Here is a 16,481-nt window from a genome sequence, read left to right as displayed (position 1 = left end):
ACCGTAAAATTTCAAGTACGTAAACAAATTAATTATTTAATTTTATGCGGTTAAAGCTATCATTTAAATAATTGTGAAATTATTATTTAATAAAAATATTGGTACGTAAAACATTTCAGGCTAGTACGAGGTTTGTTTATATCGGCTAGCAAATTAAATCCATTTTCGTACCATTAGGATCTAAATGTTGGCCACGTAAATAAATTGGTAGATGTATAATTTTGTTATGGCCCGGGAATATTATAAATTTTACGGGTTTAGCTAAAATAAATATTTCGTTATAACTATTAAATTTTGAAATATTTAGAGAAATACTAGAATAATTATTTAATTAATTATTTAGTATAATCCCGAATGATATTTTTTATTAAAATATTTAAATAGGAAGTTGTTAAATGACCCGGGGCTAAAATATTTCCAGTTGCGAAACATTTAATATACGGGCAAATAAAAAGAATATATAAATAAAAAAAAAAAAAATTTTAACAAAACTAGCTAACCGACTAATGGGGTGGTTTGTGGCACATTGGTTTATCAAAACCAGGTACTTAAAAACCAAAGAGTAGTGCCCAAGTAATTGTTAACCAAGGTAAATTAAATCTTAACCATGATTTATGATTAGTATAAATACCAAACACGTTGTTTAGTTTTAGTTTGGCAAATTCAGGAGGTACCAAAGCAAGTAAAACTCAAGACAGTAAAGAAGAATCAGAATCCATCATCAAGGTATATTCTCTTTCTATCTTTGATTAATGGTAATATTGAATATTTATAGCCCATCTTTTATTCAATAAAAGCTATTTAAATAGGAGCCATGAAAATAATGAATACACGAGTTTTATGTCTTCTATTTAAGAATTTTGAGTTTGGTTAAATAACTTAACTGTTTTGGTTGTGCTGATTGATTAAGCAGAATAGGTTGTTAAAGGAGGAGGTGTGAGGCAATGGAAAGGAAGAAGGGAGAGGGGTGGTATATATTAAAATTTTGTGAGAGAGAATAATGATAATAATAATAATTTTGAGTTAAGAATATAAAATGAATTTATTAAAAATAATTGTGAGGTAATAAATTGGGGATGCGGAGATGATTTTTATATTTAATTTATCGATTTATTTAATGGGTTGGTGAATAAGTGTTGGTAAAGGAATACGTAGAATTAATTAGAGAGTGTAGGATTTTGATGTTAAATAGACAGATAGATGTTTATTTAGTAAATATGAATAAGTGATGATGAACCACAAATTTCTTGGATTAGTAGAAATGGAATGTGGGGAACGAAATATAAGTGGAATAATTGTTTAAAAATTAAATAGAGATAGCATTAATAAATAATCAAATATGGACTATATAAACGATTTATTTAGTAGTTGATAAAAGAAAGTTAGGCTCTGGACTTAAATAAGTGTATCTACTACATGTACACATACAATATGTTAGTTTACAGTGTAAAAGAAAATGAGATAGATATCCTATCAAATTCTTAATATTATTTGTCGGATTCATAATATAGATTATTTTGGCATTTTTGTTTTCTTTGATGAGATATTAAAGTATTATTTTACGTGAATTAGAAATTGAATATTCGGAAGGATGAAACCGATTATACGTGATAATTACAAGAATATTATCAAGCTAAGGACGACAGGCAAGTTCACTATCCCTGTCTTGATGTGAAGTTTTTCGTGCCTATTTCATATTTTGTGAAAAGTGTTGATTGTGAAAATATTACATTTCGTATCATTGTGAATCGAGAAAATATCTCTGCTTCATTTTGAAGGCTTTAAAGATATTGCTCACATATTATTTTATATAATTCGAGCTCTCCCATTGTTCGGGAATGAGTTGATCCTATAACGATAATATTTTGAATCTTCGAAGCTTGATGTGAATACTTGGCAGCGATGATCTCAATTTACTCTTTTTGGAGATCATCTTATCTTTTGGAATCTAATTATTTTAATTATCTTTCACTTCTACCTTCGGGTAATCTTTGTAATGACGAAAGGGTGCATTGTTCGCACTTTTTTGATAAAAATTAGCAGTGATGATTGAGAAGTGTTTGTTTGGGAAAATTTCCTTGTATTCGGAGGAATCGGTTCAAGCTGGTCAACACGAATTTATTAAATTCGTGGTAGAGTTGAAATTTACTATCTGGTAAGGCAGATAGTGGGGTTCCAGTGTTAAACCCTGATGCTAGCAAAGAGAGTGTTGGTGTGTCTTCAGTGGTTACGATCAGACCACTAGGACTACACAGGAGAACGGTATTCACGAAATGGTGTTGATCGAGCCATGTAGTGTTACCGAGAGGTGGAAGACCAGCAGTTCCTTTACTTGACATTGTTTTGTCGTTTGATGATAACTGTTTTGTTGCTTTGATTTGATATGCTTTCGATGGCTTATTTGCATATCTTGTTATTTGTTATTCTGTGATATGTTGACTTGCTGAGCAATTTGATTGCTCATTCTTGTATCTACTTTATATTCTTTTGAGCAGTGAGATTGGCACAACCCAAGAGATTTGCCCGGAAACGGGTTTTGGCATAGGCAAGGAAAAGGCTCATCACACAAGCTGAGGCTGCTAGACTACGTTGTTTGGTAGTACAACTATAGTTATTATAATGGTCTGTAATCGGACTTGCAAATATGTAATCAAGATAGACCTGATAGTAATGTTGTAAGACGATCGACCCTGGACTTGTGGGGCAAGAGTTGGATTGTGTAATCTTAAATATGTAATGAAAGTTTTGTTTTGGGCCAGATGTATAGTGATGGACCAAATCTGCGGAATGCGGATCTGGGGGCGTCACAGAGTTGGTATCAGAGCTATAGTTATATCCTTAGGATTTGAGAAACCCTAGGAATATAACGAGCGAGAATGATATGAAGTTTAAGATAGGTGCCCTAGTTGAACATATCTTCTTATGTTATATTGCATACGTGTTAAGTAAACTTTTAGCAAAGGGTAGTAGACCCTATATATATAAATATTTATAGTTATGAGCAATCGTAGATGTGACTATTAGTAATGATGTTTTTGTATAGATGTCAGGTTACGAGGCTGATTTTAATCCACCGATGGATATTGAGATGATAGATAGCGAGTATGAGAATACTTCTATACAGATATTAGAGTCATCATCACCTGAGATCATTAACCTGGTATCTAAGGAGATCAAGGATAGAGAATCTTTTGAGTTTACTAAGAGCAATGGGATGAAAATCTTTCCATCCTTACGTGAGTTGACTTGTGTTCCTACTTTGACCACTTCCTTTTCGACTTCCATCGGTACTGTTTCCCCACCTGTTTATGAGAGTTGAGACCCTTCCATTTTGGACTTGTTTCGGCATTTCGAGCCTACACCTCTTTCTTATAGACCTATTATCACACATACTTTTGATAGTTATCATTTTGGGACCGTTGTGTCATCTTTGATTGGAAATGCTTCTATAACACCTTTGAGGGGTCACCCCCATGTTTACACCATATCTGAACCTCGAGTTCGAATTACACTTTTTTTTTTTACTACCATGTCAAAGACTTGTGTACCATTTACTTTCATATCCACCATTTCAGTTTCTGCACCTCAGACCACTCTTTGTCAAATTAGTGGATCTTTCGACGCACCAGTTTCTGTACCATCAGGTGGCGACTATGTGCCACTTTCTTTGTTCCATCAATACCAGTTGTTGAGAGAGTCTACTTATGACTCTAGAGTTGGGATTCCAGGATCTCACGACCCTATGTTTGTTCTGCGGGTTCAGGATTTTTGACCCGAGTATTTAGCATGGGGATTATGTATAAAATTTCTATTTCTATATTTGAGGGACTTCATGCTAATATCTGTGGAATACCCTCCATCAGCTCAGGATATGTAAATGTTAAACTTTTTACAACACTGATAAATAGAACCTTTTCAGAGTTCCACCGTAGGATCTCAGGGATATCTGGTTGATATATTTGTTGTTTTAAGTATAATTTGACTTTTGGGAAAGAACACATGTAGTCCGTGTGTATCTCAATTATGGTATATTATAGAGGATATGTAGATACTTTTGTATAGTATCGGGATGGAGAATTGTTCACTTCCTTTTATTGAGAAACAGATGCTACAGTTTCGATCAGTAGATCATTTTGGTAGTAGAGATTTATATAAAGTGATCTTTTGTATAGTGGTGTCCAGATTAAATTTGATATAGTAGGGTGATGACCAGATCAGATATACTTCTATATCATGACTTGTGCTCTAAAAAGCTTCAGATATTATGACCACTTTGGGAAGAATGATCAATCTTGTTGTCATATTGGTGTCTCTTTCTTTGTCTATACTTTCCCTATGCTTCTTGCACTTGTCAACTACTTTTAACCTGTTTCACTCCTGTCAACCTATCTTGCATCTGCTACCTCAATGATCCAATGTGAAATTTTTATGAGTATATTTACTCAACCTTTTAAAGTTTTTTTTTTTCTTTTTTCGAGGTTTTCAAAAAAAAAAAAAAAAAAAAAAGAGAAACGTTCAAGTTTCTAAAGTTTTAGAGTTTTCAAAAGAAAAGGTACAACCTTTAAAGTTTCTAAAAGTTTTCAAAAATATGCAACTTTGGTACAACTTGTATTTTCAACCAAAATGTGGAACCTGTTTTCAAAAATTATATACTATGAATTTTTCAAAATTGCACATTGTTGTACCTTTAAATAAATCTTGTAATTTTGTATAATGATGAAACCTATTTTGTTCACTTTTATATATTTGAATTCGAACCTGAATGACAACTCTTTTTATGAATCAATACTAGATGCTTCACCTGGATTTCAACCCAGACCCAATCCTGTTCAATTACTTGTTGATTTTCTTCAACAACATACCTAAAATTTTCAAAACAATCCCGAAAGAAATTCTTCGAGTCAAAACCTACCTTTTCATTCAAATCTTTCAAATTTTTGCCACCACAAGAGTTTAAAAGGGGATGTTGATCCTGTTGAAGCCAAGATATGGCTAAGATTTTGAAATAGTTGGTATAGAAGATGATAAGAAAATTAATTTTGATGTTTATGAAGAGTCTAATTATTGGTGGGAAGTTAAGCAAGTCCTAGAAGATTCTAGCGTGATGTCATGGACCAGGTTTACAAAGTTATTCCTAGAAAAGTATTTACCTAAACACCTAGAGAATCAAATGGAGCTCAAATTGCTAAAGCTCAAGCAAGAGAATATGTCAATAGCTGAGTACGAAGCTAAGTTTATCGAACTTTCGAAATTTATTCCGCATCAAGTATATACCGACGAAAAAAAAAAAAAAAAAAACTGAAAAACTAGACGTTTTTCAGCCGGGCTTAAACCCCTGGATTTAGAATAGAGTTGTTGTTCTCGAGATTTCTAGTTATGCGACATTAGTGCACAAAGCTTGTATTAGTGAGTTGTTTAACCAAAAAAGTAAGTTAGTCGAAGGCGGAAACCCACGCAAAATAATCAAAATGATGGAAAGAAACCTTGGACTTATGTTGTGAAGAAACCTTTTGTAAGAGATGTCGCGAGTGAAGGATATAGGTAAAGTAGAAGCAAATCAAAGATGTAGAATTTCGCAAACCGCAAATGTGTTATAAGGAAGACTCTCGTTGCTTGAGTACGGATCTGTGGAATACGCTATTTATGAATAATATTACATTTCACACTGTTTCTGCTCAAGTTGACATCATTTCTCATTTTGAAAACTGAGAAGTTTATGATGTATCTTGAGTCCTTTCTTTGTTCGGAAGCGACTACTCCTAATAATCAATATTTCTTTGATGTTACAAAATCTTTTGTGATTCATGATTTAATAGTCGAGAATTGGAATAAATATACACCACAATGATGATCTTAATATAATAATTCTAAGAGATCGTCTTATATTTGATCCTATTTCTTATTTTATCCACTGAAAATCCTTGAATTGTGATTAAAGGATGCATTGCTCGCATTCCTTGGAAGAAGTGTGTTGAGAAATAATTATGGTAGATCAAGGTTGCCCAAATTGTGAAATAACGATTCAAAAGCAAATCTTTGAAATAAATATTCCTTGATATTTCTTCAATCTGATTGGGATGAACAACCCTAATTATAGGGGACACAAGGTATACCTATCTGTGTGATAGGAGTTGGATGGGACGCCATCACTTGTGTGTGTGTTGTAATTACAAGAAGGTTAACAACCTTTAGTAGTGTCTTAATTTGGACACGCAACACTTAGTTCATTTGATCGTATTGGGCTCCCAATCATCCTTTTATTTCAAATGAGAGCTACTTTGAAAACTCAGTGATCAGTGATACCATTGTGAAAGACTTCTATATGTCCAAGAGAGTTTTAAAAAAATTCCGATTTCCTTTAAATTCTTCTCGAAATGCTCAGATATCAAATTGTTTGATTTTGTTCTTTTCAAAAACGCAATTTTTCCTAAGTTGTTTTGTAAAGGTGTTGTATGGAGGTGTCAAATCCAGACCCCCGGATTTGAGGGTTGTTACATCGATTATTGAGATTTAACAAGATGACCCTTGCCTAGGGTTGATGATTGTTTTAGTTGTTGAGGAAAGCATCTTATTTTTTTAAGATAGACACGAGATCTGGATATCATCAGTTACAGAATCGGGTCTGAGAATGTACCTAAGACGGTCTTTAGGCCCCGACATGAACATTGTGAGTTCTTAAGAGATGCCTTTCGGATTGACTAATGCACCTATAACAATTATGGATCTTATGAATAGAGTATTGAAGAAATATTTGGATAAGTTCGTTATTGTTTTATTGATGATATATAATATATTCTCAGACGAAAGAAAAACATGTTGAGCATCTTAGAGTAACTTAGAAAATTTTGAGGAAAGAAAAGTTATCTGCAAAATTTTCAAAATGAGAATTTTGATAAAGCAAGTATAGTTTTTAAGGGCATATAGTTTTTAAGAAAGGAATATTGGTATACCCGCGAAGATTGAGGCATTATCAAATTGGAAAAGACTAAGAACCCCAACCAAAGTGAGAAGTTTTCTTGATTTAGCAGGATATTATAAAATATTTTTGAAAGATTTCTTTAAGATTGAGACTTCTTTGACTAAGTTGACTAGAAACGAAGAGAATTTTGAGTGGATACCTGAGTACGAGGAAAGTTTTCAAGAATTAAAGAAGCGGCTTACAATGGCCCTTGTATTAACCTTACATAATGAGACATGATATTTTGTGGGTTTATAGCGATGCATCTCATCAAGGACTTAGATGTGTTCTTATACATACATGGAGAGATGATAGCATATGCTTCTAGGGAACTTAAGGCTCACGAGCTGAGATACCCCACATGACCTAGAGTTAGCTGCTATAATGTTTTCTTTAAAGATTTGGCGACATTCCTTGTATGGTGAGAAGTGTGAGATATTTACGGATCGTAAGAGCTTAAAAATACGGTTTGCTCTGAAAGAATTGAATATGAGACAAAGGAGATGGTTATAATTGATAAAAGACTATGATTGTACAATTAACTATCACCCAGGGAAGGCTAAGGTAGTTGATGACGCGTCAAGTAGAAAGGAGAGAATTAATGTGATGTCTTGATTCAAGAAATTGATTAAGAATATGGAAAATCTAGGATTGAAGATTAAGGATTCAGAGCATAAGGATGGAAGGATTTTTGAGATATAAGTGTAGCCAGAGATACTTGAAAATAATAAAACAAATTCAAGAGTTGATAATTAAAGAAAGACATTTTGAATTTACTAACGATGAGAATTTAAGTGAAATATGAGAAAGGAATTATGAGATTTGCTAAAAGAATTTGGATTCCTAACCTGTTTGATCTTAAAAGAGATATTTTTTAGTAAAGCTCATGAATCGAGATATTCAATACACCAGGAAAGTACTAAGACGTACCAAGAATTTAAGAGAAACTATTAGTCCCCTAACATGAAAAGAGAAATAGCTGAGGGGGTGAGTAAATGTCTGACTTGTCAAAAAGTGAAAGCAGAGCACCAAAGACCTAACGGATTATTGCGGCCATTAGAGATTCCAGAATGGAAATGGGAACACATCACCATGGATTTTATAGTTAGATTGCCAAAGACTCGAGCTAATCATGATGCTATTTGGGTAATTGTAGATAGGTTGACGAAATTAGCATATTTTCTTCCTATTAGTGAAAAGTACACCATGAAGAGATTAGTAAAGCTATATATGAATGAGGTCGTGACCAGACATGGAGTGTCAGTGTCAATTGTTTCAAGCAGAGATGCAAGATTTTCTTCAAGATTCTGGCAAGCTTTTCAAGAGTGTTTTGGGACTAAGCTTAATTTGAGAACTGCATATCACCCACAAACAGCTGGGCAAAGTAAAAGAACAATACAAACTATAGAGGATATGTTAAGAGCTTGTTCATTAGATTTTAAAGGAAGTTGGGATGATCACTTGCCTTTGGTGGAGTTTGCATACAATAACAGCTACCATGCTAATATTGGAATGGCGCCTTATGGACATTATATGGTAGAAAATGTAGATCGCCTCTTGTTTGGGAGGAAGTGGGAGAGAAAAAGTTATTAGGACCGGAACTTGTTCAGCAAACTACACAATTGATCGAGAAGATACACAAAAGGTTAGTTGAAGCTCAAGACAGGCAAAAGAAATATGCAGACTTAGGAAGAAAAGAAATGACATTTGAAGTTGGGGAAAAATACTTTTGAAAGTATCACCTTGGAAAGGAATAATCAGGTTTGGAAAGAAAAGAAAATTGAATCCAAGATAAATCGAAACCTTCGAGATTCTAAGAAAAGTTGGAGTCGTGTCTTATCAATTAGCTTTACCTCCAGATCTACAACATATTCATGATGTATTTCATGTATCTCTTTTGAAAGCTTACAAGACTGATATTCAGCATGTTCTAAATTAGGAGCCGATTAACCTTCAGTCTGATTTAACATATGAAAAAAAAAAAGCCTTTGGAAATTGTGGAGTCAAAGTTTCAGGAATTAAGAAATAAGAAAGTGAAAATGTTTAAAGTAATTTGGGGAAATCAAACTGTAGAAGAAGCCACGTGGGAACTGGAAGAAGTAATGAAAGAGAAGTATCCAGAGTTGTTTCAGCATCAAATCTGATTCCGAGGTCGGAATCCTTTAAACGAGGGAAGAATGTAACAACCGTAAAATTTCAAGTACGTAAACAAATTAATTATTTAATTTTATGCGGTTAAAGCTATCATTTAAATAATTGTGAAATTATTATTTAATAAAAATATTGGTACGTAAAACATTTCAGGCTAGTACGAGGTTTGTTTATATCGGCTAGCAAATTAAATCCATTTTCGTACCATTAGGATCTAAATGTTGGCCACGTAAATAAATTGGTAGATGTATAATTTTGTTATGGCCCGGGAATATTATAAATTTTACGGGTTTAGCTAAAATAAATATTTCGTTATAACTATTAAATTTTGAAATATTTAGAGAAATACTAGAATAATTATTTAATTAATTATTTAGTATAATCCCGAATGATATTTTTTATTAAAATATTTAAATAGGAAGTTGTTAAATGACCCGGGGCTAAAATATTTCCAGTTGCGAAACATTTAATATACGGGCAAATAAAAAGAATATATAAATAAAAAAAAAAAATATTTTAACAAAACTAGCTAACCGACTAATGGGGTGGTTTGTGGCACATTGGTTTATCAAAACCAGGTACTTAAAAACCAAAGAGTAGTGCCCAAGTAATTGTTAACCAAGGTAAATTAAATCTTAACCATGATTTATGATTAGTATAAATACCAAACACGTTGTTTAGTTTTAGTTTGGCAAATTCAGGAGGTACCAAAGCAAGTAAAACTCAAGACAGTAAAGAAGAATCAGAATCCATCATCAAGGTATATTCTCTTTCTATCTTTGATTAATGGTAATATTGAATATTTATAGCCCATCTTTTATTCAATAAAAGCTATTTAAATAGGAGCCATGAAAATAATGAATACACGAGTTTTATGTCTTCTATTTAAGAATTTTGAGTTTGGTTAAATAACTTAACTGTTTTGGTTGTGCTGATTGATTAAGCAGAATAGGTTGTTAAAGGAGGAGGTGTGAGGCAATGGAAAGGAAGAAGGGAGAGGGGTGGTATATATTAAAATTTTGTGAGAGAGAATAATGATAATAATAATAATTTTGAGTTAAGAATATAAAATGAATTTATTAAAAATAATTGTGAGGTAATAAATTGGGGATGCGGAGATGATTTTTATATTTAATTTATCGATTTATTTAATGGGTTGGTGAATAAGTGTTGGTAAAGGAATACGTAGAATTAATTAGAGAGTGTAGGATTTTGATGTTAAATAGACAGATAGATGTTTATTTAGTAAATATGAATAAGTGATGATGAACCACAAATTTCTTGGATTAGTAGAAATGGAATGTGGGGAACGAAATATAAGTGGAATAATTGTTTAAAAATTAAATAGAGATAGCATTAATAAATAATCAAATATGGACTATATAAACGATTTATTTAGTAGTTGATAAAAGAAAGTTAGGCTCTGGACTTAAATAAGTGTATCTACTACATGTACACATACAATATGTTAGTTTACAGTGTAAAAGAAAATGAGATAGATATCCTATCAAATTCTTAATATTATTTGTCGGATTCATAATATAGATTATTTTGGCATTTTTGTTTTCTTTGATGAGATATTAAAGTATTATTTTACGTGAATTAGAAATTGAATATTCGGAAGGATGAAACCGATTATACGTGATAATTACAAGAATATTATCAAGCTAAGGACGACAGGCAAGTTCACTATCCCTGTCTTGATGTGAAGTTTTTCGTGCCTATTTCATATTTTGTGAAAAGTGTTGATTGTGAAAATATTACATTTCGTATCATTGTGAATCGAGAAAATATCTCTGCTTCATTTTGAAGGCTTTAAAGATATTGCTCACATATTATTTTATATAATTCGAGCTCTCCCATTGTTCGGGAATGAGTTGATCCTATAACGATAATATTTTGAATCTTCGAAGCTTGATGTGAATACTTGGCAGCGATGATCTCAATTTACTCTTTTTGGAGATCATCTTATCTTTTGGAATCTAATTATTTTAATTATCTTTCACTTCTACCTTCGGGTAATCTTTGTAATGACGAAAGGGTGCATTGTTCGCACTTTTTTGATAAAAATTAGCAGTGATGATTGAGAAGTGTTTGTTTGGGAAAATTTCCTTGTATTCGGAGGAATCGGTTCAAGCTGGTCAACACGAATTTATTAAATTCGTGGTAGAGTTGAAATTTACTATCTGGTAAGGCAGATAGTGGGGTTCCAGTGTTAAACCCTGATGCTAGCAAAGAGAGTGTTGGTGTGTCTTCAGTGGTTACGATCAGACCACTAGGACTACACAGGAGAACGGTATTCACGAAATGGTGTTGATCGAGCCATGTAGTGTTACCGAGAGGTGGAAGACCAGCAGTTCCTTTACTTGACATTGTTTTGTCGTTTGATGATAACTGTTTTGTTGCTTTGATTTGATATGCTTTCGATGGCTTATTTGCATATCTTGTTATTTGTTATTCTGTGATATGTTGACTTGCTGAGCAATTTGATTGCTCATTCTTGTATCTACTTTATATTCTTTTGAGCAGTGAGATTGGCACAACCCAAGAGATTTGCCCGGAAACGGGTTTTGGCATAGGCAAGGAAAAGGCTCATCACACAAGCTGAGGCTGCTAGACTACGTTGTTTGGTAGTACAACTATAGTTATTATAATGGTCTGTAATCGGACTTGCAAATATGTAATCAAGATAGACCTGATAGTAATGTTGTAAGACGATCGACCCTGGACTTGTGGGGCAAGAGTTGGATTGTGTAATCTTAAATATGTAATGAAAGTTTTGTTTTGGGCCAGATGTATAGTGATGGACCAAATCTGCGGAATGCGGATCTGGGGGCGTCACATTGATACTCCCCCAAGCTCTGGTACCATGTTGAAATTTGATAAAAATAATAATAAGGATATAGAGATTGTAGTTTTATATGAATAAACGGAGAAGATACATAAAGACTACATTGTATTCTCTTCTTCTAATAATGAACTAAACAAGATACATGCAATTTAAATAGAACTACAGGCACAAGGTGGTAACACAAAAATAGCAACTAACGTAGTGGACTCCTAAAATACTTCAACTACCCATGACTCTCCTATCATATCTCTCCTGCTAATACATACAAACTAAACCACCTGCTAACAATAATTTATTTTAACACAAGTTTAGATTAAACAAATATTCCAACAGGCAATACTCCTCCCATGGGGTACTAGCATTGCTCTGTCTTTACACACACTAACAAGCTTAGTTAAGTAGTTATCTTGATCCTGGAGTTTTGACTTATAAGTCAGAATAAGCTTAGTGAAATGGTTATGTTGATCTTGGATTGAGAGTGTGTACTCTGTGCATAGTCGATTTCGTGGTCTAATTCTTTGTTATTGATTGTAGGTGGAATAGTTGGATTTACTTCTACTGCGATGTCATGGAGAAAATCATTAGGGAATCTGGTAGCTTGTTATATAGGAGTCTTAAAATGCATGCAGTGAAAAAGAAACGCCTCCAATTGACTGAGACAGATGGAGTATGTTCTCAGTTGTGTGACTTGTGTGTGGGGACACAACGTGAAGAAGCCGTGCAGGACTGACTACTTATTTGCTCTTCACAGGAACATTCAGCAGAACCATTTTTATTTTTTTTACCTCCATGGGATTTTTCTTTCTGGTGTGAACTTTCGCCAAAACTAAATTATGAGACTGTTTAAATTATAAGTGATAAATGAATTTAATTTATAAGATATCCAATATGTTTTGATGATTTTACTTATAAATTAATCGAGTGTTTAGCAATTCAAATTTACAAATTAAGAAAAATAAAATATTCATGATAAAATATAAATCACAAAAAAGTTCAAAATTACTAGCATTTCTCACTTCTAGTTTTTGATTCAAAAAACTCAAGAAAAACATTTATGCTGCTTTTATTAAATAATACGGATAAACTATTTCTGAATTATAAGTCCAAAGGTGCTTAAAAAAACACGGTTAAACAAGTCTTATATTCAAATCTAATTTCCGGAATAAATGAGATGAAAGGAAAAACTATTGTAAAGGATTAGAAAATAAATTAGATATTTATATTGACCGGTAGTATAATCACTTATATATTGTTCATTTGCTTTTCAAATATAAGTTGACAACACCTGAAAATAGATAATTTTTTTAAAAAATTAATAAAGAAAAATAAGATTAAATTTAAACAAAAGATATTATATAACATATTAAAGTGTTAATGCTAATTTATTGATTATATTACATAAATTGAATGCAAACGAAACAATTAATTGTATAATTCAAAATTTATAAAATAGAATATAAAATCTGAAAATTGCACTCCTACACAAAAGTATTATGATTGATCTTAGAGCATTCTCATTGGGTTCCCCGTACGACTCATATCCTTATATTTTAAGAAAATTCTTAATTTTTTAGCAAAATTGTTGCTCCATTCAAGACCCTAAAATAGAGTTTAGTTCTACGGACAAAAACTAAAACCCCATGTTTGGGGACTCATTATAAATCCCCATTCTTTTATCTTTCATTTTTTAATTTCATTGTTAAGTGTAATTGATGAGATAATAAATGAGAGAAAGAGAAAGAAATAATAAAAAAAAATTATAGGGATGGGGTAAGGAGATAAGGTAGGATAGGAAATGAGATGTAGAAGACATTTAAATTCATGAAAATAACTTTGAGGAATTACAAAATTTAGTTAGAATGTAATTACTAAGAATGTAGAGATAGAATGGGGCATTCAATGTGAATTCTCTTATTGTCCGATATTTTGTATGAACTAATGCTATAATATAACGTGCGGAGATATTTTAAAGACAAATCATTAAACACAACTATAACTTTACCAAATAATTTAGATTTTTTTTAAACGACAAACTACATTCATTAAATCTGAGAAATTCTTACGATACTCACTGAAATAGTAGACCAAGCTGCTGACAAAAGGAGTTGCACTTTATACAACCTTGAAAGAGAATATGAGAGCTTAAAAACAACATAAACAAACTAAACAACTAAACCATAAAAAATTGGGGGATATAGCTGCAGGGTATTATTTTCTAGCTTATATATAACGAGAGAGAACTATGTTGGGTTTGTGAAGTCAGATTCAGAATAGGATTTGGTTAGAAATATTTGGACTCTAATTAGAGTTTGATATTTCAAAGTTAGACTCCTATTTTGGTTAGGTCAGTTTTTTTTCTTACAAATACTCTCATGTAATTTTAAAATCACAACACAACAAAATTGAGAGATCAATAAAATTAGCGTTTTTGCTTTCGTTGTTGTATACTCAACAAACGAGAGAGACGATGTCGTACTTGCTACCACACCTGCACAAAGGATGGGCTGTAGATCAAGCTATTCTCGCCGAAGAAGAACGCCTCGTTGTCATCCGCTTCGGTCACGATTGGGATGAGACTTGTATGCAGATGGATGAAGTACTAGCTTCTGTTGCTGAGAAGATAAACAATTTTGCTGTGATTTATCTCGTGGATATTACTGAGGTGCCTGACTTCAACACTATGTATGAACTGTACGATCCTTCTACCGTTATGTTCTTTTTCAGAAACAAACATATCATGATTGATCTTGGCACTGGGAACAACAATAAGATTAATTGGGCAATGAAGGACAAGCAGGAGTTCATTGACATTATCGAAACAGTGTATCGTGGAGCAAGGAAGGGTCGTGGATTGGTCATTGCACCCAGAGATTACTCCACCAGGTATCGCTATTAACCGAAGTTGCTTTGCCTTGTTATTAAACACTTGCGTTTAACCTGTGCGAAGCATAGACAGTTATATAATTCGTAATTCATTTTTTGTAATTAAAATTTTAACATCATTTTATTAGTATTTTAATGTTAATGAATTAACTTTTAATTAAATTGTATTAACCAATAGATTATATTTTCTCACGGAAATTCAGTTTTTATAATTTATTATCTATTTAAAAAATTGTTATTAATACGGGATAATTTATTATTCAATTAATTTTAAATCAGATTTTTCATATTTCGTATTCTTCATATGTATGAAAAAAAGATATTTGTCGTCTAACAGATTAGACTTGGAAAAAATTATGTAATTATTCGTGTTTGTATTGAAATAGAACATGTTAAAATTCGAGAGAGTTATATGAAGATTTTTGTTTAAAAAAGATATTCAAAATTATATATTTATTTCGCATGTTTTTTGTTGCGCAATTTCCTATAAAGTTTTTATCTTTTTGTTTTTAACAAAATAATAATAATATAAGAATGACTAAAAAAATATGACCAAACTAAATGTGTTAAGAAATAAAAAACAACTAAACGATAAACTACAGAACCCTTTAGTTCACTCTAATATCTTACATTACATATACATGAATACGCTTACATTATGAAGCTTTTTATAATTAGAATTCATACCAAACTCATCTTCTACTTCAACAATGAATTCACTTTTGCTACTGACATACCAAAATAATGACTTATTTTTATCAATCATTCAGTATTTCAAAATTTTGCACAAGTCACATCACTGGACCATCACTCTCTCGTTCCATTCAATTGTATATGTTAATTTTTACACGTTTTTAAGACTTTTTTAAAGTATAACTCAATAATATATTTTTAATTAATTTTTTTCTGAATAAAAATTTAATGTTTAAATATTTATTTAGAAAAAATAAATTAAAAAACGTTATAAAACTATAATTCATAGAAATATCAAAATGCGTACAAACAATAATATACAATTTACCGGGACGGAAGGAGTAGTTGTCATTGTATAGAAGAGAATTCGAAAACGAATTCACAAAAGAGGCGGTGAAATATAATATTTTATATCAAGTCTGCCTAGTAAAGGGTGAAGAAAATTGGATAATGAGTGAAAAAAGCTAAGTAGAATCTTCAACATTCTATCCTAAACCAACTTCACCACTGTTTTTCCCATCTTTCAACACTGTCTTTATATGTACTTATTACATTTTGTACAGAACTCTCTAGGAAGCAAGTTTGCAAGAAAATTAGTGAAGTTACAATGGTTACTAGAAGCAACTTGTTGTGTATCTTGGTTTTGATAGTTATAGTTGGTTTGGAGAGTGTTTCTGCATTAGTTTATAACCAGTGAATAAAGTCGCGCTTCGCGGCGTCGTTATGATTTTTTTTATAAATTTTAATACGAATTAATATTATAATGTGTAAAAATTATTTTGAGTTATGTTCCTGTTAAACATATCATTAGTAAAGAAAATATTATAATTAATATAAAAATTTGTTTAAGTGGCCTTCTTGTCATACACAATACTAATAAAAAAAATTGTTTGAACCGCCCTCCCATCAAAGATAATATCAATCAATAATTATTATAATTATGAT

General features: G+C 31.9%; 1 protein-coding gene and 1 long non-coding RNA gene across 2 annotated transcripts; both read left to right on the top strand.

Annotated features, from left to right (window-relative positions):
• Window positions 1-11,901, top strand: LOC135149714 (uncharacterized). Its single transcript, XR_010287876.1, has 5 exons — window positions 1-726; window positions 1,573-1,646; window positions 2,496-9,869; window positions 10,716-10,789; window positions 11,639-11,901. It is a non-coding gene; the product is annotated as an uncharacterized LOC135149714 (long non-coding RNA).
• Window positions 11,902-14,388: 2,487 nt separating this feature from the next.
• LOC108201896 (thioredoxin-like protein YLS8) lies at window positions 14,389-14,891 on the top strand. The gene has a single exon (XM_017370233.2). It carries the CDS (start codon window positions 14,428-14,430, stop codon window positions 14,854-14,856), a length of 429 nt encoding a protein of 142 aa, XP_017225722.1. The 5' UTR covers window positions 14,389-14,427; the 3' UTR covers window positions 14,857-14,891.
• Window positions 14,892-16,481: the final 1,590 nt, after the last annotated feature.

This window comes from Daucus carota, chromosome 9 (assembly GCF_001625215.2).
Source record: "Daucus carota subsp. sativus chromosome 9, DH1 v3.0, whole genome shotgun sequence".
NCBI classification, from domain to species: domain Eukaryota; kingdom Viridiplantae; phylum Streptophyta; class Magnoliopsida; order Apiales; family Apiaceae; genus Daucus; species Daucus carota.
This window is presented reverse-complemented; position numbering and strand designations above follow the sequence as displayed.